We start from the raw sequence: 18,397 nt of genomic DNA, 5'->3' as shown, positions 1-18,397 counted from the left end.
ACTCATTGTGCCAAAGCTGAACAGAGAATGAAGAAATGCACACTTACGTCCTACTGSGTAGACTCAGTCTCAGATGGCCGCAGCAGGACCTAAAACACTACAGTAAGCGAGTGCAATGTCAGCAGTGCCTGATATTGGCTAACCTGGTAGTTCAAAAGGAAATGACTAAAGACCCAAGGCAAGCCAAAACCCGGCGAGGTTTTTTGGTCCCAGCAAGCCAGTGTCATGCTGGTGTGTGATGTGCGAGGGACTTGGCCAGCCAGCCACTGGGAGGAGGGCAGGCGAGGGACAGGGAATGCATGACTGAGCCTCATTAATGGTGTGAGACTCAATGGGCTGAGTAAATACAGATATTCAGCTGAGAGAGCTTTTTTTAAGAAATCACTTTTGGACTGAAATGCTTAAAAAATACTCTTTTTCATGAGTGCAGTACTTTTAGATGCAAGTTTCTGCAAAGATGCATGGCCTTTGCATGTCTATCTTTGCCAAATATTGATTTCTCCTTTTTGTAAGAGTAAAAGTTCAGCAGCAGAAACCACTATACTAAATATTGAATTTCTGCTAGACCCAAAACATTGGTAAATATCCTAGCAAGACAAATGAATGTCAAATTGTTAATAGGGGCTGAGATGTTAAATGGAAAGTATCTATTAGATGATTCAGAGCTTTGCTTGGGAGCTGCTGCATAGAATAGTTATCCAGAAGATGTGTCTTCTGAAAAAGCAGAGGACAGAGTCCAATATGTATTTGGAAAAACATACCCTGTTCTGATCAAATGAAAAAAAAAGGGGGAAGAACAGGAAATAGACTAGATGTTATTTTAAACTCTTGCCAACTTTCAGCTATTTTGGAAGTCCCAATTTACCTTTTTTTTTTTTTACATTTAGAAAAGTATGGTTGTCATCTGCCAGTCCTGTTACCACATGTATTGTTTTGGCAAGGCAGAAACAAGGATGAAATTTTAAAATATTCATTTCCTGATAGTTAGGATATGCCAACCAAAAAGCAGGATAAAAAAAATGGAAATTCCACCACAAAAGTACCCTAATTCCAGAAAACCACAAAGCCCTGAAAATTAAATATGTGTCAGTCCAGGTGTAACCAGTCAGCAAAACTAGGCAGAAAAGTGGAAATGAAGAAAAGAGGGAAACAAAGTCCTAGACAGATTCACTGTATAAAATGACAGAGAAACATCAATAGATTATCTCGGGGGAAGTAATGAATGGACGTGGCCCTATATTGGTTAGCAGGCTTAAAAAAAAAGAAGAAAAAGAAAAGAAGAATGCAATGCAATGGTGGAGAGTAAAGTGCGGTGTGGGTTGGGAAGAGAAAGACTCACAGACCTCCTTGGTGATCCAGGGTCTGTGCTTGTTTCCAGTCCAATTTTGAGGCTCAGAAGGGCCAGAAGAATGATTTATCTGAGGCCTCTGAGAGCCGCTATATGTCACTGCAGCTTTAACAGTTCTTACGTAATAAGTCACTTGCTTAATATTACTGCACAACCAGTGATTGCAATGGTTATGGTTTAATAATTTAGATATGCTTATGGTGCCTAGTAGCTTTTGTTGATATAGTCAGCTGTGGCTAGAACCATAATGCTGTGAAAATGAAAGAAAACAAACAAACACTTTTTCCATTTCTTGTGGATATGGTCATTAGAAGTCTGCTGCTTTGATGCGAAGGTAAGTCCTGGGTTTCCTGGCAGGGCAGGAAGCGCCTGTGGCGTGATGTTGTCCCACATCTGTCCAGATGACAGYGTGTGGGAAGTTGGAACCCAAGGTCAATGAACATTTTGGGGGATGGCAGGGGCAGGGAGTGGTTAAAGTTTTTGATAATGACTTTGATCTGCAAACATCTGGAGGAACAACAGCTGGACAGTGGGGKTTTTTTCAGCAGGCCCTGAAAGAGTTGCTCTGTTACCAGGGCTGTGACTGCAGGCTGGTTTTAGACAGCATCTCCAGCAAAGCGGCCCAAGAAGTTTTTAGAAAGATGATGAGATACATCACAGATGCTGTGGTAGTAGCTGCTGCTATATGCTTGTAAACCACTTCCTTGACCTCAAATTGGAGCTCTGCAAGCTTTTGTCTTGCCATGTAGCTGGGTGGATGTAGGATTCAATTTACACTTGTTTTATGAAATAAAGCTATTAACTTTCATTAGAAGACCTTTGGTATCCATTTCATTAATATATTTTTTGTTTGTTTTCCAGCCTACCCTGAAATCTCTGTCACCCTACAAGAGGGCTCAGCTGACACCTTGCAAAAGGTGAGTAATTTTAGAATAAAGATCAACTTCCAAGAATATAACTGCGTTGCTCAGTGGTGCTCTGGGCCCGACTGAAGCAGATGGCCTAAATGAATCAGACCTAGGAGGGYCCTTCACGCTGCCCAAGCTCACATGGCAAGAGGCGAGTCAACAATTTGGCATCAGTGATTCATACCCCTTCTCCTAAGCTGGTCCTACCCCACTGCAGGAAGCTGCTTCAGTGAGCAAAGACAAGAGGTAGCTGAGAGATCCTCTGTGTCATGGGTAAAAATCTGGTTTTGTAGCAGCACTAGACAAGGCTCCAGGGTAGGGTGGAGAGGTGGAGGAGTTGGGGTGGATTGCAGGGGGCTGCAATGCTCCTTCTCRCTCCCCATGTACCACCTACCAACTAACAGAGTATAGATATCTTCACGCTGCATAAAATCGCTTTCCAAAGAAAGCTGCAGGGGTTGGTGTGATCCTCTCACATCCTTTTGTGTAAGGGTAGAGATGTGACCCCCTCTGCTACGTTTGGGTGTGTTTTGAGCAGCGAACTGTTGGGCATGCTCTGAAGGGGTAAGTAGCCAAGCAAGAGGTGCTGTTAGCGGACTGAGAAAAGGAAAACTAGTGATATACAGTATGTCAGGGAGGAGCTTAAGAGAACAGTGGCACAGTCTCACAAAGGAAGTGTCAGAAATTTTGGAGCTTTTGGAGCATCTGAGTTCTATTATGTTTAGGCTAGTGATCAGCTATTTACAGAATGTAAATGTGACTTTTTAAAATAAAAATGCAGCTATGGAAATAATGGCATTTACTCAAGGGAATAATAATGCATAGGGAAGGAAATGAACATACCCAGAGACACTGGAACAAGTCAACTTCTGAGAAATAGGCAAGAAAGCAAATGTAAACCATTTACCTGTGGTCTTCTCCCTGCACTTCAGTTATGGATGTTTTACAGCCAGGCAGTCAGAAGACACAGCTGGTTTGATCAAAAAGGCTACCATTCATCTTTAACAATAATCGTCTCCATGCCAGGACACAGAAACTACTCTGAACTTGTCATGAAACCTAGGTTTTCCTTTAAGTTTTAAGTAAAAAAATTACAGCATTTTAATAGCTATGTTTCAATTACAGAAAGTTTGCAAGGAAATGCTGGTCTCATCCCTTTTGGATTCCAGACAGTGTAAATAAATAGGCAAGTTTAGAGGTGTTCTTGGAGAGCCTGTTGGACCACATAGACCTCCTTGCTGATTAAGAAAGACTGGGAGTCTAGAAGACATCCACTGGGGAAAGAATTTCAGGCTAAGTTCCTGTGTGCCTCTCTGACTTTTCGTCTTTAGGCTATAGTTCTTCAAATATGCAAAAGGCTGCAGCAGAAGGGAAGAGAATAATCTGTTTAATGCACATGTACAGACACCAGAAGAAGTGGCAGACTTAGACTGTGCAAGGAAGATTTAGGTTAGGCACTGGGAAAGTCTTTCTCATAATAAGGACTGGGAAACACTGGGATRGGTTGAGCAGACTGTGGTGCCACCATCACTGGGGGAGGCAAGGAATGACAGGAGTACCACTGGCCCTGACTTTGGGCAGGGAGCTGTACTTAGAGGATCATTGCCAACCACATTTTCTATTACAACATTCAACAGACAGCATTTCCTCCATAAGGCTGAGATGAGGATCAACGTCACTGTAATGAGGATTGATCAAGAGATCCTTCTGGGACATTCATCTTAGGTAGTAATCCCTCTGAGTTGTTGCCATCTAATTCAAGCTGATGTGGTGCTACTCTGAGTCAGGGCTGGAGATGAAAACACCTACAGGTTGCTCCCAAGTTACCTAATGCATCCATGGAAAGGTGATACTCTTGCCATGCTTATCATATGTTCTGAGCAGAACTCTCTCAGCTGGAGCGATCAGCTGCTGATGGAAGAATTGGATCTAAGTTGGAGGGCTGTATTCGGAGCCAAACACTTAAGCATGTGTTTTGGGGCCTCTGCGGTACCATCTGCTTAGTAATGTCAAAACTTTAAGAGTTGGTGGTGGGTGTTGCAGGCTTTTGTCCAGCTGAACAAGAGCAAGGGGTGCTGCTACCAAGGGTCTGATCAATAGAAACTTTTCCATGAGCCTTTGCCCATTCTTCACCTCCAAACAAACACTGCCTCCTTTCCTTCTCTTTTCTACCCTTTCTTGTAGGGCTTAAATCTACTCTGCAGATCAGATTTGTATTTCTTTATAGGCAGCATTTGTAAAAATACTATGAACAAAATGTGTCTGAAAAATAAGTGAATAACAAAGAGAAAAGAGGAGAAAGCAATTACATGAGTTTGATGGTTATTTACCATGGCAAGAAAAGGGCTCCATCTGGGTAGTTTCAGTCTTCATACTGAATGATTGACTTCTGCTGGCTGCAATACATCAAGCTTGCTTTCAGATGAATGTCTGTACCACTTTCTTCAAAAGTGGGTGCAAGAGGGCTTTGTGCTGAGTGTGTAGTAATATGAATCTCTATGTTTAAATGGACAAGGCAGTTTCAGTGCTATAAAAGCTGCTATGTAAATATTAATTGGGAATATCCAGGTAACATGAGGACAAGACCTCCCATCCTCCTAGTGCCCATCCCTGAGTCCAGCCTTGATTTTTGATGTTCTTCCAGTCCTTCCACCTCTTGCATGACGAGAAAGTAAATTAAGCATAAACACCTACTCTTTGGAGCAATTGGCATATAACCGGGGCTATTCCATCTAACATGTGCAATTTCTTGTGACTTCTGGAAACCTCTGACATATCATGCCCTCTGCAAAGGTATCTAATTTTGTGTATTCAGAACATCATTGTGCTAGGCAGTCTTCTTCAGGGGATTTGTCTCCTTATCTGCTTAATGAAGGAAGGATTTACATGACAGTCTGGGGATGTCTTATTCTTTCCCCTGCATGCTGCCCATGACGGATGCCCCTGGTTCTCTGTGTGGGAGTTTGCCCAGAGGCACTGGACTGGGAGGTAGGGGGTCACCCCACGCGTCTCTGACCACGGTGCAAAGCTGGGTGGTGTTTGAGTCCTGTCACCCCCAGCCTGGCCCCAGGCAGGAGGGCGTCCCTTGAGTCTCATTCAACAATCTTTCGAATCAGAAAAATGATGAGGAAAAAAACGCAATGAAGAGGAAGCAAACACTTCTTTGCTGAGTGGGGTGGTGAGTGTATGAGCCTGTAGGAGCAGCTCTGCCCATAACAGATTTTGGTGCTCAGTAACTGCAACCAGATCAGAAATGTTGGAGACTAATGACTGGCTTTTACTACCCCATAGCCTAACGTTAGCTGTGTGGTGAGGAAGGCGTTTCCCAAGCCCAACCTGGTGTGGTACGTGGACAGAGAGATCCTGACAGACCAGTCTGGAGGTAATAAAACTTGTTAATTAAGCAATTGTAGAAATGCTTCACAAGAAAGACAATTGGGGCTATACCATTCCTGCTAAAGAGAGCCTAGAGGTGCCCCCACCTGGATGAAGGCGAATATCAGGTGTCCTAAGAGAGAACAGCTGGTGAACAGTCAGGATCACCACGTGCTGTTGCCATTCGTGGGAACGACAGCTTGGCATAAGCGTGCTGCTCTTGCCAAATCTTTGAATAAGGTCTCAGCAAAGAAACCTTCAGCCATATGAGCTTGCTTTTTAGTGCCAGCATTTTCCACAGCTCTGATTTATAGTTTGGAGTGTAACGAAAGGGCCTCACAGCTTTTCTTTTTTATTTCCAGAAACGTCTGTTGAACAAGAAGATTCAGAAGATAGTGAAGGTTTCTATCAGCTACGATCAACGCTGATGTTACATGGGACCCACCAGACACATAAGATATTCTCGTGTGCATGTCTGTTTTCCTTCCTCAGGAATGAAACATGGCATATTTCATCAGAAGAAATATTTTTTTCTTTTGGTAGGTTTTCATAGATAGGACACATCTGAAACGTAAAACATTAAGAACACTCAACACATGCATTCTGTTATTCAAAATACCGAGGAAATGCCAAGCATGTGGAAGTTTTGTTGTAAAAATTCATCGCACAGCTTGAACAAAGGCTCTGAATGAGCTAAAAAACCTGTCAAAAAAAACCTGAATAATCTTAACCAGTTGAAAAGAAAAGAAAGTTCCTACACATACCTAAGAAAATGCTTGCTGTTTGTTAAACCRTATCCTGCTGCAATTCCTGTATCCAAAAATATACTAGCTTAGCTACAAGGCACCAGTAAGCTATTATAACCATGCATTTCTCACTGAGCCCTCCTGGGAGAAAACCTGCATGCATGCAATGCAGCTCTCTGGAAACTCAAACCCACAGAGTTAGGGCTGTGTTGCACATCCTCAGGGAGAGCTGTGAAAAGTCTGTAAGATGGTAGAAATGCTTTAGGCAATGGAGAACCTTCCCTATTCCCTGTACTCTGAGTTAGCTGCTTGATTAGGGCAATGTGGAGAAATACTGTCTCAGGTAGCTGGTGAAAGCCGGAGAAGCAGTGGTYGAGAGGTTAATGTCATGCTTGAGGGTGGGAGGGTGGCTGGCAAGAAGGGAGGTCCGATTTCCCTTAGCACCCTCTTGTGCGTGCCTGGGCTTCAGGCTCAAATGCATACTTGCACCTTTTTTCTGCTAGGCATGCTCCTTGGAGCACAGATAATATATCCGTTCCTGAAATGCTGGCCCCTTCGCAGCCTCCGTGGGTATATCAGCCACCTGAGTAGCTACTTACCTCAGTTCAGCTGTATTCTCTTTTTGCCGGGGATGTACTTAGTGGATATGCTTTTTCTACAAAGAGAGACYGCATCAGGAATCAAAACTTTGTCCCCTTGAAATGTAGCCTTAGAGGGTGGGGAGATGAATGATCATTTTTCTCCAAAATGACTCATTTCACCCAATTTGCAGTTTTGTAGAAATGTATTCAAATCAGAGAGCTGTCCATTAAAGAAGTCTACATTCTTGCCTGCAGGCTATACTAGCACAAAGATAAATCCACTCTGTACAAAAATGTTAATGTATTTAGAGGTGAGAAAAAGGGAAAAAAAATTAAATTACTTTTCAGCTATGTTCTGTGAAGGTGCCACACTAATGCACAGTGTGACACAAAACCCAAGGTAAATTTTCAGCCTTTATAACAAAAGTCTAACTACTTTTAAGAATTGCTTTCACCTTTTTTTCTTTCTTCACAGATAATAAGTCTAATGAAATCTCAACTCAAGCTTTTTCCACCATGGCTTCAGAAGGTAGGACAAATTAGAAAGCAAAATAACTTGGGTCATGTTAGGAGTGCAACTATAAATTCCTAAAATACTCTTAAAGCTGTTGGAGAAATGATTTTGCAAGCTTGTTTCTGGACTGATGGTTATGGATCCTTTTCTGCAGCTACAAATTCAGGGAAAATACAATGAACAGATATTTTTGTAAGGTAATCTATCATAGTTAAGTCCAAGTATAATTAAACTTCAGCTTTGAGGGGCACTTAATGTTATTCCTGATGCTTGAGATGGCATTTGAATATAGCTCTTTCAACACTGAACTGATAATTAAAAATAACATCTCTACTAATGGTTCTACATTCTGCTTAAGTACACAGCCAAGATCCCGAACACTCTTGCCTAATTAAAGGACTGATGGAATGTTTCTTAATTTGTGTAAATTTGCTAAATTCTTGCTCTGCTCCTGCAAGCTTATCTTGTTTTTATCTTATTGCAAATAGACAAACTTGTCTTCAGCACCTCAGCTGAAGCACTTTGGAGCCACATTTTGCAGTGMAAAGTGTCCCTGCAATCTTCTGTTGGAGTTGCAGACTCTGAAATATCTAGTGGATGGAGCTATACGGATGCCATCACAAGGTCATATATGTTATTTCAAAATGCATGCTAATAAGGTGCACCTGCCTGTATGGGATAAACACATGGAACTCATTCCTGTGTTTTGAGTGAGAGGCACATCAGTAATTTGGAGGAGCCTGGGATTCCAAACCCCTTCRTCCCCCAAACCATTGCTTTCCCTAGAGATTTCACAGCACAGTTACTTCAGGTGCTTCTTGTTCCTTGCTGTACCACCGGGTTGTTTTGCACACTGAAACACGATTTAGAAAATAAGTGCAATGCGCTCCCTCTCATTCTTGAATCCTTCAGGGACCCACTTTTCTAAACCAGAATGAGTAATTCTTCCATCCTGAGTAAAGGTGTTCTTGCTTTGATTTGTTACAGACCTTGGAAATTCAGCACCTCCATCAACCATCATGACTACCTCAGGTGAAAAAAAAATCCCTCTTTATTACTCAGTTAATAGATGTATGATCTCTTTTTGACCTGTGCTTAAATGTCATATACATGGAGGCAGAGGAGTGCCAGTGAAAGGTTAGTGTGCTCTGATACTGATGGTACCTGTAATGTCATTTGATGGAAATTTATGAGCTATGAAGTTACCCAGGAAGAGATTTAACACAAATCTTGATAAAGTTCTGTCACAGGAGGACAGCATATAATACGGCATGCTGAACGTTGAATATTATTCTATACCTTTTTACAAAATGGAGTRAAAACTCTATACAACTACAAATAAATTTCTTCTATCATGATAGAGCGGTGCTTGTGATTGAAGAGAAGTTGAAATCACCACTTTTCCTTAATCTGATAGTGGCATATCATTCCCAWTCATTAATGATATAAGATAAATGCCACTGCTTTACCCGAGCAGCTTACAGATATCTGTATAAAACTATCTTCATCAATTACTGTCCTCTATGTCTGCTTTGGGAATGGCTGTGGGGAAAACCCACAGGAGTATGAGATTCCCCAGGCTTATACAGTTATCGCGTGTCATCAGGACCATTTCTGGAAAGGCCCTGGTTTGGTAGGACAGCACCACTATTAAGTGCATAACGCACACCATGGCAGTTAAACTCTATGTATTAAAAAAGTAAATAAATAAAGCACACAGCTAACCCATGTGAAAGTGTCTACATTAATAACACCCTCTGATTGCCCGTTGAATTTGTGGTATATGTTTTGAACTTTTAACCTTGAACTTTGGTAGTGGGATTTCTGCTGCAGAGTTTGTGTTTACCCAACACCTAGTGCAATAATTTTGATCTCCAGTCATTTGGGTTGTTTTATGATTTATTAATATTATTTAAAAAACACCCTATCAACTAAATGTGATTCCGTGTAATACCATGTAATCTGTTTTTCTTTAGAGCATCAGTCTGTATCTTTGGCCTCACTGGATTTCACAAGTCAAGCAAGTTTGGCTCCTGCTACCACAACACAAGGTAATGAATTCAGCCCAAAATCTTTTCTCTGTTTTTTCAAGAACGTAGAAAGGTACATAAACACAATAAACATCTTGCTTTTTTTTTTAGCACATAATTTAATATTCACTGAAGCCCTTTTTCTAATGCGTTATATACCTAGAAGGCCACTGTTTAAAAATAAATATATAAGAAAATGCTATATTGATTTAATAATTTGATTCACTATGAATTTCATTAATTTCAGCAAATAAATAGACATCAAGTATATATTTTTAAAATAGCTATTTTCTCCAGTATCTCTAATCAACTAAAGAATGAGATTATAGCTCGAAAGGGCTCAACCCAAATATCGGAACACGTGAGTACAAACACAAAGCACTGAAAAACAAAATCTTTACAGCGTGTGACTCAGCTTAGTGATTTCTCCTCTTCACTGCCTTGGCAGGCCCAGCAGGGGCCTGGGCACACTGAAGTCCATACAGCGCAGGGTGACTCGCTTGCAAGTGTTTCAGTTTTCCTTCCCTGGGGAGAGGTATGTGCACGGAAAGGCTCTCGCGCGCCTGACAATGCAGCAGCGCACATGTGAACCAGGAGCAAATGAAGCACTGAACCCATCACCTTCTAGGTGGTTGGGTCCCAATCTCAAGATACAGGGTTGGTACCAGCCACTGTCCCAGTGGAGAAGATTTTTCTGCAGCAAAGACTGTCAGCAGAYATTTTTATTTTAAGGCTCTTTTCATTTTGAAGCCCAGTTGTTCATCCCTGTAGGACTGATTGTTTTTGTGCATTAGTTAGACAAGCGTTCCTGCTGTCCTGACTGGCAACAAGGGCTGTGCTCACTGTCACGTGGCCCCAGCACGCACAGGCATGACAAATGCTCCTGTTTCAGAGAGAAAACACCTCGTGTAAAAAGGCAGCCTTGCCAGCATAAGAAGAGGCAATGGAGCAAGTCATTCTTCAGTGCCACCTTCCTCTTCAGAGCAACATCAAAGCTATGGCTCAGAAATGGTCCACAGCTCAGGCTGCATCTGGCAAGGGTGGATTCGGCCCTTGGTGCCTGTGGCAGCCTTATTCTCCTAAACATAAAATCTATTGCAACAGACAAACTTTCATGAGTCTGCAGGATGTTGAGTACTCCCTTAAACTATGTAATTCAATCACGCAAACTTCATTTAAAGTAACCTACATAAGCACTATAGCAATATCTACCCAGACATGAAAGAGTACTGCAATTGTCAGTGTGTGCAGTAATACAGGGGAAGAAGCTGAACAAAAGGCTCAGTCGTGACCGGGCAGAGCACTGTATGGGAACTGGACGGCTTAATGTAAAGCCCTGAGGAAGGAAGAGTTAAGAGCAAGATATGCTAGGGCATGAATGTGGGCTGCAATGGCACTGAAATTACAGCTTGCTGCTTCTCATGCAGCCCTCCCCATACCCCAAAGCAGAGATACTTCTACCAGCTGGCTCAAACGGGGGCGAGCAAAGAGCCTGTCCAAGTGGAGGAAAAGCCTTCTGTCTTGCTTCACTCCTGCAAGCAACTAATTTCACAACTGAAGCTGTAGATATACAATGTCAACAGCGAGGATTCTCCTGACTGGATTATATATTATCACTGACTGAGGAGAGAGGAGGTCAAAGTCATGGTGTTTGCCGGAGATGAGCCATTTCTGTCTCCGGTGAGCAGCTTTGGGAAACAACTGCACCGTAACTAACTCCCTTGACTGTGCGGCAGTTGTGTGGTATAGGTCAGGGGCCCTTAGGCAGGTGGGGAGTGTCCAAGAGACCTGCACCGGCGTTACTCATCCCTCTGCCTTGCTTCTGGTTTCCATACCAAAGTCTTCTTGATCAGAGCCCTTGGGAAGCAGCCACATCCAGAAGCCGAGCCTAAGTCTGCCATAGTGTGAACAGGGTTCGGTTCAGAGTCTGTTATTTTGCAAGTTTCTAATGAAAATCCAAGAGATAGTTGGGAATTGGTACAAGGGAAGAGCGCCCAGAAGTAGAAGGGATGAGGAGGGAAGACAAAACAAAGGTTTATAAAACTGCAGCCTGGTCCACKTTTAGTTTCCACACAAATCCTTTCTGCACTGTGTAATAGCTGCATTTCACCTTCTCAGGTTTGTTCAGATGGCTTAATGGTACTTTTCCAAAAATGAGACAAGTGTTAGGAAAGATGGACTCTTCTTAGTAAATGTGAAATAGTCCTCTTTGGCAAATAGAGGTCTCTTTGCTAACCACCATCTGTCTGTGTTTGAATATCAGATGAATAGCTAGTTGAGCTGTAGAATACTTAGCACTTCAAAAAAGATCAAAGGTAAAATATTAAATGAGTTGGTAATTGGTACTGAACATCACAAGCATGACTCCTGTACACTAGCTTTCTCAAAACTTCTCTTTGCTAGAGGAGAACACAGTTTCATCTCATTGGAGCTGGTGAAATCCTGTCTAAATTCTGGTTTACGTACATTCATTCATCATTTTCTATTGGTTTCATGTCAAAACAGGCCAGAGAACTCAGAACTACTGAATTTCAACTAAAGCAATCTGTCTAGGCTTCTTTCAAAATACAGGCTTAAATACCCCATATGTTTTCTCAAAGTTTATCCATCCTTTCACTAAATTCATCTTGAGTTTCTAGCTCGTGACAGACTTTTAAAACTTGATACAGAGCTCTGTCTGCTTGTCTGAGGGAAACTAAAATTTCAGGTACTAGGTTATAACTATTTGATATTTTTGGTCAGGAAACAGGGAAGACAGAGGAAAAACTGAAGAACAAGCGATGGTGTCTTCGAGAGTAACTTTTGCAAACTTGTGTGTTTTTCAATAGGAGAGATGATTTTTACTCCAGAGACAGAAAACTATACCAGCACCACAGCCTTCAATAAGAGTTTGACAACAGCACGTAAGTAGATGATGCTTTCTCCTTTGCTTTGTAGGACTGTAACATGGGAGTTAGGAAACTAAAGACGCTGCAAAATGCAAGTGTAGTACGATCTTATCATTAAGTTGCAAATATAGAGTGATCTGGAGTCTCTTGAAAAAGTACGGTAGTAGGTACTAGACTCTACATGATCCTCAACTTGTGATGCCTTTGCAAAGTACATTAGTTTTCTGGTGCTTATTTTCAGCTGCTGCTTGACAGTCATTACATCGCCATGCAAAAGGTATTACTAAACATGAAAAAGTTGTGCCCAAGCAGAGGGCAGATGCTGGGTGGTGTAATCTGTACTGGCTTTTTAATTTTTGTAGAAGCAACTCCCCTGTGGGATTGCGCTGAGTTAGGTGAAAGACTTGAGTCTTCTAAGCCATCAAGGATTTGCAGCAGCAAAAGAGGAACCACAAACATCTGAGTATCATGTTTTTATTAGACATATTTAATTTAATAATGTTAAAATTAAGAGAGTTTCTAGGAGAATGTAGTGGGTATTGAGGGTAGTTTGTGGATGAAATAAGTTACTGGAGAAGCCAACTAAAATCACAGAGTAGCAATGAAATTGTGAGATAATGGGGGGCAATAAAGGCTGGCTAACARGACACAGTAAAGAGCAGTGAATGTTAAGAAAAAGGGTGGGAGATACAGTGTTCCACAATTTTTCCCCTTTAAAATCTCTGTTCACTAGCAGTATGCCAGAAATGACTTTCTTTTTTAAAACAGCTGGGTTTGTCTGCTTTCAGAACAGGCAGGGCCAGTCAGTATGCTAGTGCATTTGTGTGGCAGCATCTTCTGGCCAAAGTGCAAATGTTACAGCCATTCCTACAGCTGTTGCAACAATTTCTAATGCTTCACAGTTCTGCTCTTGCATAGCTTCCTTGTTGCTACTTTGTTAGAAGTGCACTGAATCACGCTGTTATTTGCAGGCGGTGCTGTGCCTTGCACTGCTCGTCATCTTCCCTGCAGCCGTGTCCGCTTGACAACCAGCTGAGGCATGGCCTTGAAGGGTCCTCGATGAGGCAGCTGTAATCGAAGTACAATTTCAGAGTGCACAGGCGTTGGCGCGCCTTCCGAGGCATACCAATGCAGTCCAGCGTGTCTTCCCAGAAGCACGGGGCTAATGCCACAGGGATTACCGTTATCGGTTAAATCCTCTGAGGCTGTAACATGAGCCATTATATAAATAGTAATAAGTAGCATTCACTGACATGCTGTACAGAGCAGTGTTACAAGATTTCTAACTGCATGTGGGTTCTTTTCTCTTTTTTTAAATACCAGAGCCAACATGCTTATCCCCATAGAATTAAATACCTAATAAACAAGGAGAAAAGAAGAACCAAATTGAATTAACATCCCAAATTCTCAGTGAATTTTTAGAGTGCCATAATATTGCATTGATTTTTGTTGTGTGTGTGTATATACACACACACACACACACGCACACATGCACACAAGCACACATGTATTTATACGCTTGACCATTCAATTTCGATCAGAACCTGCATCTCATGAGAAAGCTAGAGATTTTCCTAACTTTGTCTGTTTACTCATTTACACCATTTAAACAGCAGAATTTTTCTTGGATTTATAAATCAGCCATTATACTAGAGACTTTCAAGTATCATTGCTATTTCATTTGTTGTTTGCAACAGAGAAAAGTAAAGGATATAAAATAGCCAAAGTTAAACCTAAGGAAGCAGCCATGTGCAGGCTTGTAAAGTCAGTTAAGGAAATTATTTCTCTTTATATAGATTGGAACGATTCCACCACTGTATCCCTGCAAAGCCTCCAGAAGGCAACACACTCCTCGGAGAATACAAGCCTAGTACACCGTAAGTGCTGTGCTGTTGTCTAGTCACATATTTTAGCTATTATTTTGGAAGACATGAACATTGAGACAGCTAAAAAAAATAGGAGCGTATCCTTAGGCAATATTGATCTTAAACATAGGTAGCTTAGCTGTATTCGAAGAGGGAAAATAGCTGTCTACAAACAGATGAAAGATGATTTTTGTGGTTCAGACACTTCAGTACTTGATATAGGAGGCCGGGGTTTCACTCAGCCACATTGAGAGCAGACTCCTTGTGATGCTGCTAAGCCACTTGATATCTTTAGTGTTTTCATTACCCTACCAAAGAGGCAAAAAGCTTGTCTTTCTCCCAGAGTGCTGTGCAACTTGATGCTGTTTTGCTGGAACTTCTTAACATGCCTTCTAATGTTCTTTAATTTGGTAAAAGCATATTTTTTGTCTAATAGTAGGTTGTAGGCCAAAAAAAGTAAGTGACCTGCAAAGTGAATTTTGACATCCCGATGCTGGAATTTGATTTTCAGTGCTCAGTTGTGTGAATAACAGTGGCTGCTAAACACTGTCAGAAACAAACAAGTTATTAAAAACATTCTGTGCCCATATCTTTTTAGGTAATCTGTCCTTCAGTGTTACAGACCATGCAGTTTCAGTTACCAGATGGAAAGATTTCTATACAACCAGCAAGCTGGTCAATAGTACAGGTGAGACATTATCCTAGGAAACATCTCCTTTAAATATATCATTGCAGTAAAGAGGAAATGCAGAGAAGCATGAAATGTGGAGCGTTGTGTCAATTTGGCCTGGGTAATTCAAAAAAGGGACAAGGGCTGGCACCACGGCAGCTYGCATCCCTGCCCCGCGGGTTGTCCCAGATGCTTTTTGGTACTGCAGTCCCGCACTCCTCATCAGCTGGAGAACGACCACGCTCCTCCTCTCCTTCCTCCCCATAGCTGGGACCCCTGACAGCCCCCAGATAAGTGCTTGGTGGGGCTTGGCAATCCTCAGAGGGTCTCCTGGGCTTTGCAACACTTTGCCAGAAATGGCTGCACCATAGGCCAGAAATTTGGATGGCGTTTGGTGTCAGCAGCATGACGGATAACCCGGTGAGACGGACAGCCGTACCCAAACGCCAGAGCAGGCAGCTGGCTGCGGACCGTGTGGGTGCATGCTTCCTCTTGGGGAAAGCCACTGGGGAATAGACTAAACCAGTGGTTTTCTGATGAAATGCTTGTCAGGATGTGCCTAAATAATCTCATTGTGTGAACTGATGGGTGGTTGAAAGCAGCCCACAAACCCAATTAGAACAAAATAGTTTAAAAGTCCATAAATTAGAACGGTAGTGCTTAAAGTGCACGATCCTCCGCTTCCGAATCTGGCAACCCCGTATTGATTTGGGGCTGCTTTGTGAACAGTAATGCGTCTGGTGGGGAGCAGCGTGCCTCAGACAACAAGTATGAACTTCTCTCTTCGCTGGCAGCGTTCAGCTGAGCTCTGTTTCTCGTGTCCCTTCCAGGCTCTGGGAGGAACGCGAAAGCCCATCTCTTCCCCTGGCCGACAGCGGTAGCAGTCATGCTTCTGTTCTGCAGTTTCCTAATAGTTTTAGGGATCAGGAAATGGTGTCAATATCAAAAAGAGATGTAAGTATTGGAAAAAGGGGTGAGAGGCATGGTACAGAGGGCAGCACAGAGGCTGTTACAGATGTTTGGATTTAAGCCTTTTCACTTGAGACTATTCATAGTGCACACAGCCTTTAAGTACATGGATAGTTAATGCCATTGTTTCATACAGAGGTAGGAAATGTAGAGTGTTTTCAGTCTTTTCACCTATTCTGTGAGATATCTATAAAATAAACTTCAAAAAACAGCAGCAGTGCTGCTTTAGTGTGTATGGTATAAGGGAACAGTGCAAGTAAAATCTTTTCCCCAGAACCCCAACTTTTAATAGCTTCCCTGCCTACTGCTCTCACTCTCTCATTTTGCATGGTTACTTGAGGACATATTTTAATGAAACTGTACTTTCAGGGTAATACAGACTATCTGAGTGGTAGGTAATGTATGTGAAAGTAGGTTTCCTGAAACTTAATCCCAGCCAAAGAAGTGTTGAGTTTGTAATGATTATCAACATTTAATTCCCTTGAAAAGCACTCAGAGATCTACTAATGAGAGCAGTATCTAAGAGTTAGTTATTTTTAATCTCCATTAATAAACTAATATTGCTAGAAGTGTTTGAAAATTCATGGAGATCATGAACCATTTGTGGTCCTACAGAATCCTTTTGAAACATAACAGGAAATCCTATGCATCAAAGGTAAGCAAAAGAGTTATAGTTATACTTGATTTTTTTCACAGTTTTAGGGCAGGGACCTTTATCTTGGCCTATAAATTGACAAAAAAAAGTTACGAGCCTTTAAATATAGCTTCATACAGCAGCATGAGCAATTCTAAAATCATTTTTAAAGCATGAATAAAGTGAATTTATGAATGAAATGAATAAACAAAAAGCATGAATAAAGCAAACAAAGCACAAATAAAATAAGATTGTGAGCTGGAAGCTGAGAAAGCCGAATGAACACCAGAAAGTGTGCTGCGGCTGTGGAACAGAAACCAGAAAGTTGAAATATGTAAGAACAAATTCTTACAGGAATTTGGATTATAGGATTCCATTATACTGTGCTTCTTTCCATCTACTGTCCATCTACTTCCTCCTTTTTTACATCAGTATTTTATATGGCTTGTGTGTTATACCACATTTTGTCTCTTTTATTCCAGTATGAACAGACCTCCATCTTTCAAGCCACCACCACCTCCAATAAAGTACACCTCCATGATAGAGTCTGATGGGACTCCCCCATCCTGCCACGAACTGGAAAGCCTGTAACATTGTCTACACTGTCTGTGTAGTGCACAGAAGACAACTGACACATTTAAAAGGCTCTGTCTTTAAAGCAGTGATTACAGGAGTTTGGTGTTAATGACCCATATTAAAATTCAGAGTGCCTAAATGACATTAATGTTGGAAGCGGAGCACTCCTGAGCACACTTACTTAATCCCATCTATCTCTATATATGCATTATGTTAACACCATTGTGAGTGTCACAGTGAGATTATATGTGCTTAATTTGAATTGGGTGATCAACTGGGAATTTGCTGTCTTGTTAATGGGAGTAGATTAACATATCACTCCATAAGCCTGCCTAAAGAAAGTGTTGAAGCTTTTTGTTTTAGTGAGTGTATAGAGATGACAGCTCTGCCATATGGAAGCCATGATTACGTAGGAGCCCTTGGCTTATTACAAGCTTTTTGATACATACATGAGCAGTTCTTATAATTAGTATTTTTTTTACTGCACAAATATTAACTAACTGACCCAGTGTGTAATTTTCTATCAGTGTGAAACCCAAAAAATCAATAGCTTGCACTGAAAGGAAATAGCCTGCACCTGCCATCATGGCACAGAGTCACTGGCAGCAGCTGATAAGATAAAAGGCTGCTGTGCAGGCCTGGTGTGATTGTTTGCAAAGAAGAGGTGGTTGCCTTTTGTGAAACCCCAAGCAAGAGTAAACTTGGGGCTCATTTACAGACCATTTGTGGACCACAGACCTAAGGGCTCAAGTGAAAAACGAACCCAACAGAAAGGGCCAGTCCTTTTGGAAGTACTGTGTTTTTGAAACAATAATCACTCTTGAGTCTTTTTCTGAATATTGTATTTATGGTATGCAAGAAGAAAGGAGTATAATTCTTTTATTCTCCCTTGTTGTTGATCAGCTTCTGTCATTTACTATCTTCAGATATTCCAAGATCCATGGGGTAGTTTCCCAGGTGGCTTAAGCCTGCAGAAGGGACAGTCCAGTCTTACCCCTACCCTGCCCTGGTATTTCCCTGTGTTGGCACTAACGATCAAATGACCGTACTGTGGACTGGGTCAGACCAGCCTGCCGAATAGCTCTCAGCTGGGTCAGCAGCTGCAGGATTACTGATGCAAGGCAAAAGAGAGGCAACAGGAGCACCCCTTTTGGCAGCAGCATGGTCTTAGATTAACATAAGCCAATAAACTGTCCCTCCAAGCTTGTTTGGAAATGTATTGTTATCACAGTGCTATTTCTGTAATTAAGCCAAATCAAGTAAAATTCAATCACATCCAACTTAAAAATGGTG

General features: G+C 41.7%; 1 protein-coding gene across 3 annotated transcripts in view; it reads left to right on the top strand.

Annotated features, from left to right (window-relative positions):
• Positions 1 to 18,386, top strand: part of CD96 (CD96 molecule) — a 28,437-nt gene extending 10,051 nt beyond the window's left edge. Inside the window, exons 5-15 of one of the 3 annotated variants that reach the window (XM_026058387.1) lie at positions 2,210 to 2,265; positions 5,548 to 5,638; positions 5,994 to 6,170; positions 7,434 to 7,487; positions 8,460 to 8,504; positions 9,449 to 9,523; positions 12,331 to 12,405; positions 14,187 to 14,267; positions 14,854 to 14,943; positions 15,756 to 15,879; positions 17,011 to 18,386. In XM_026058387.1, coding sequence (XP_025914172.1) covers positions 2,210 to 2,265; positions 5,548 to 5,638; positions 5,994 to 6,170; positions 7,434 to 7,487; positions 8,460 to 8,504; positions 9,449 to 9,523; positions 12,331 to 12,405; positions 14,187 to 14,267; positions 14,854 to 14,943; positions 15,756 to 15,879; positions 17,011 to 17,119 — 977 coding nt within the window. In that variant the 3' untranslated portion in view covers positions 17,120 to 18,386. The remainder of the gene's footprint in view (positions 1 to 2,209; positions 2,266 to 5,547; positions 5,639 to 5,993; positions 6,171 to 7,433; positions 7,488 to 8,459; positions 8,505 to 9,448; positions 9,524 to 12,330; positions 12,406 to 14,186; positions 14,268 to 14,853; positions 14,944 to 15,755; positions 15,880 to 17,010) is intronic. The other 2 variants (XM_026058388.1, XM_026058389.1) reach the window with 2 other exon arrangements.
• The last annotated feature ends 11 nt before the right edge of the window (positions 18,387 to 18,397 follow it).

Source organism: Apteryx rowi, unplaced genomic scaffold (genome assembly GCF_003343035.1).
Source record: "Apteryx rowi isolate R43461 unplaced genomic scaffold, aptRow1 scaffold_146, whole genome shotgun sequence".
NCBI classification, from domain to species: domain Eukaryota; kingdom Metazoa; phylum Chordata; class Aves; order Apterygiformes; family Apterygidae; genus Apteryx; species Apteryx rowi.
This window is presented reverse-complemented; position numbering and strand designations above follow the sequence as displayed.